The sequence below is a fragment of the Ostrinia furnacalis genome, unplaced genomic scaffold, assembly GCF_004193835.3.
Source record: "Ostrinia furnacalis isolate ACB-3 unplaced genomic scaffold, ASM419383v2 OfSCF3655, whole genome shotgun sequence".
Taxonomy (NCBI): Eukaryota; Metazoa; Arthropoda; class Insecta; order Lepidoptera; family Crambidae; genus Ostrinia; species Ostrinia furnacalis.
In genome coordinates, this window is record NW_021133894.1 from 6957 (window position 1) to 10790 (window position 3834).

The 3834-nt window shown below is 55.5% G+C and overlaps 1 protein-coding gene across 1 annotated transcript; it reads left to right on the forward strand.

Annotated features, from left to right (window-relative positions):
* The first annotated feature begins 1683 nt into the window (after nucleotides 1-1683).
* LOC114358048 (uncharacterized) lies at nucleotides 1684-3600 on the forward strand. The gene has a single exon (XM_028311911.1). The coding sequence runs from the start codon at nucleotides 1684-1686 to the stop codon at nucleotides 3598-3600; it is 1917 nt and encodes a 638-aa protein (XP_028167712.1).
* Nucleotides 3601-3834: the final 234 nt, after the last annotated feature.

The window sequence follows — 3834 nt, forward strand, 5'->3', positions numbered from 1 at the left end:
ACCGCCGAGCTGTCGGCCATGAAGGGCCAAGTGGCTCGGCTTGGCCGGCGGATTGGCGCTCTGAGGAGGCGGAATCAGATCATGGGCCACTCGGACCCGATACTGGGGGAGTACGCGGACCTCAGGAGGCGCTATGCCCAGTCCATCTCTCGGGCAGCTAGGGATAATTTCAGGGAGTTTTGTCAGTCGCAAACATTGGAAAAGGTATGGACGGTGACGAACCCCGTCGTGCGCGCTGACGGAGCTCCCAGAAAACCACCTGCCACCCTGGCCACGCCGGACGGGCACACTGTTTCCGCGGAAGACTCTGCGGAATTTCTCCTGCGGCACTTTTATCCCGAGGACCCACCGGACCAGGACACCCCATTTCAAGCAGCTCTTAGGGCGGACCGGGACACCCTGCCCAATACCAGAGACGACCTCCCGTTCACCTTGGAGGAGATTATCGAAGCCTTAAGCTCAATTTCACACAGGAAGGCTCCGGGGGTGGACGGACTCACCTCAGACATTTGTCTGGTGGCGGTCAGGACATTCCCGGAGTTCTTCCTTGGCCTTTTTAACCGATGTCTGACCCTGGGGCACTTTCCTAAGAGCTGGAAATTTGCTTTGGTCAGAATAATCCCTAAGCCGGGGGCCTCTGGGGCTGACTCGGTTAAATCACACCGGCCCATTGGCCTAATTAACGTCTTTGGCAAGGTTCTCGAGAAGCTCTTCGTGGGCCGCCTCCTTCACCACTCGGCTATATCGGGTAATCTCTCGCCGCTCCAGTACGGCTTTAGACGTAACACCTCCACTCTACACGCCCTCAATGATGCCATAGAACATATAAACCGGTTCCGTCAGGCTCGTATGCCCTGTGTGGCAGTGTCTCTAGATATACAATCTGCATTTANCGAGCGTTTGTATGAAGCTTCCGTACTGTTTAATAAACAGCTTCTGCGATGGATGGAGTGTACTTCAGGCGACCTCCGGGTTTAAAGTTTACTCCCCTTAGTTAACGTTAGGCCTTTTGGCTGCTGTATCGAGCCTTCACTTTCAATCTCAGCATATCAATCTGAAACGGTAGCCCTTAACATCTGGTTAAATTAGCCTCTAAAACATTATCACTTCATTAATCTCATCTCTTTTATCATTAAGTCACTCTGTTTTAATTTTGCAATGTCATTTTGGTCTTGAACTTACTTACAGCACGTATAATTCTATTTCACTCTATATTCTACGGAGGCGCTCTCTAGCAGCTGGAATGCGGCACGCTGGAGGCGCCACCTGTCGAATAAGGGCGCGAACTGACACACAACACAACACGGGTTACGCCCACCGTCTGGATTAAGTACGGTGGGCGGCATAGCGGGCAGTGCGCCACCTCGGCGGGAGATGGCGCTGTCGCGATATCTCTAAGTCATCGTGATTCGGTTCGGACCTGACTTAGTTACGTAATTTCAAACCCAACATGTCCCACCTCAAATTTGTAGTTAGGAGCCTGGAATTCGCTCCACCGGGGGAGCTGGGAATAGAAACGGCTTCTGCGATGGAGGGAATTTCAGGCGACCTCCAGGTTTTAAGTTTTTCTTTAAGTTTACTCCCCTTAAATAACGTCAGACCTTTTGTCTGCTGTATCGGGCCTTCANTCTACACGCCCTCAATGATGCCATAGAACATATAAACCGGTTCCGTCAGGCTCGTATGCCCTGTGTGGCAGTGTCTCTAGATATACAATCTGCATTTAACCGGGCATGGTGGCCCGCGGTCTTCAGTCGTCTCCGGGACATTGGATGCCCTCAGAACATTTTTAGGCTCGTCAATGATTACCTGCACGACCGCAAGGTCGCTCTTCACTACGCAGGGGCCACAGCGTCCAGAGACATGCGGAGGGGGTGCATACAGGGCTCGGCCTGTGGGCCAGCCCTGTGGAACCTCATTCTGGATGATCTCTTGGGCCTGGCACTTCCCTCGGGCTGCCGCATTCAGGCCTATGCGGATGACGTCCTCCTTGTGGTGGGCGCCGGGGATGAGCTTGCCCTGAGGGACGCCGCGTGCAGTGCGCTAGACCAAATTTACAACTGGGGCCAGAGTTTCAAGCTGGTGTTTGGGCCCAGCAAAACCCAGGCCTTGGCCTTCTCTCCCAGAGCGGCTCGCATCAGACTAACTATGGCGGGGGTCGCCGTCCCATTTGCTGACCAGATTAAGTTGCTCGGTATTATTATTGATAAGACTCTGTCCTTTGCTCCCCACGTTGAACACATCGTGCAGACTGCAGGCAAAATATATAACCGGCTTGCCCTGTTCGCTCGCCCCACCTGGGGTCTCCACCCGGCCAACGTGGACTCCATATACCGGTACGTCATCGTCCCGATTGTGACGTACGCGGCCGGTGTGTGGGGACACGTTGTCCGGCATCGGGTCCATGCCGGGAAGTTGTTGGCGCTCCAAAGGGGATTTGCCCTAAAAGCAACCAGAGCGTACCGAACAGTTTCCACCAATGCTTCACTGGCTTGGGCCCGGTTCACACCACTGGACCTGGAGGTGCTGCGGGTGGCGGAAGTTGAGCGCACCCGGGTCCGGAGGACCACCAGAGTACTGCCGGACGACCTCACTTTAGAATCCCCTGTTGGAATTGAGGAGCTCCTGCATCCTGCACATAGGATCTCGCCACAGATCTGCACTGCAATCTCACCGGATGCCGTTAGTTCAGCATGTCGGGGGGACACGGTGCAGATCTACACAGACGGGAGCAAACAGGAGAACGGAGCGGTGGGTGCCGCGGTGGTATGTGTCGACTTGGACGCGCGCCCCACGGTGCTCACCCGCAGATTCAAGCTGCACGATGTGTGCACTGTGTTTCAGGCGGAGGCGTTTGCCATCCTACAGGCGTGCCGCCTGGCCTCGTTACGGGGATACCGCGATGCCTTGATATGCTCGGACTCCCTATCCGTCCTGACCGCCCTGGAGCGGCGGAGCACGGTCGCGCCCATCCTGACCGCGATTCATCGCATTGTGCATGAGCATTCCCCAGTCGGCGAAATCAGATTTTGTTGGGTCAAGGGCCATGCCGCAATTCCGGGCAATGTCCGGGCGGATATGGAGGCCGGGGCGGCGGCGGTCATGAGAACGGCCCCAAACTATTGCCACTTCCCGATGTCATATGTCAAGGGGATCCTGCGGACGGAGGCCCACCAGGCGTGGCAAACCAGGTACGAGGAGGCGCCCCAGGGGTCCCAAACAAAGAGGCTATTCCCAGCCCTCGCGGACTTACTACGGTTCCGAGCGCTGGCTCCGATGTCATTCCAGCTGACACAGTTTGTTTCGGGGCATGGGGCGCACCTCAGCTACCTGCACCGCTTTAAAATTTCGACAACTTATGCCTGCCCCTGCGACGGCTCCTCCGCTCAGGACCCTTGGCACCTATTGGTTCACTGCCCACGCTTCGCGGCAAAACGCCTGGAGCACGACATCCTGTGTGGGCTAAGAGGGGTAGAACCGTTCGACTTTGTGGCGTTGGGGGGAAAAGACGAGCTGGTGCAGTCGGTTGTGCGCTTGATAGTATATATCTACGACCAGATAAAGTCATTCAACAGTGGGGCGCAGTTAGATCAGCCATAAATACATGTAAACTAAGAAAGTCTCCACACCTTATGTGTGCCTACCCCTGCGACAACTCCTCCCCTCAAGACCCTTGACACCTTATAATGCACTATCCTTGCCTCGCGCCTGTGTGGGTTGAGAGGGGTGGAGCTGTTCGACTTTGCGACTCTGAGGGGGGAGGGGACTGGCTTGTGCGGTCGGTTGTGCACTAGACTGCATATGTATGTACGACCAGGTCAAATCATCTAACAA

Bases quoted from the DNA above. Each gene is read 5' to 3' on its own strand.
- LOC114358048 (XM_028311911.1), top strand. From the start codon at position 1,684: ATGCCCTGTGTGGCAGTGTCTCTAGATATACAATCTGCATTTAACCGG.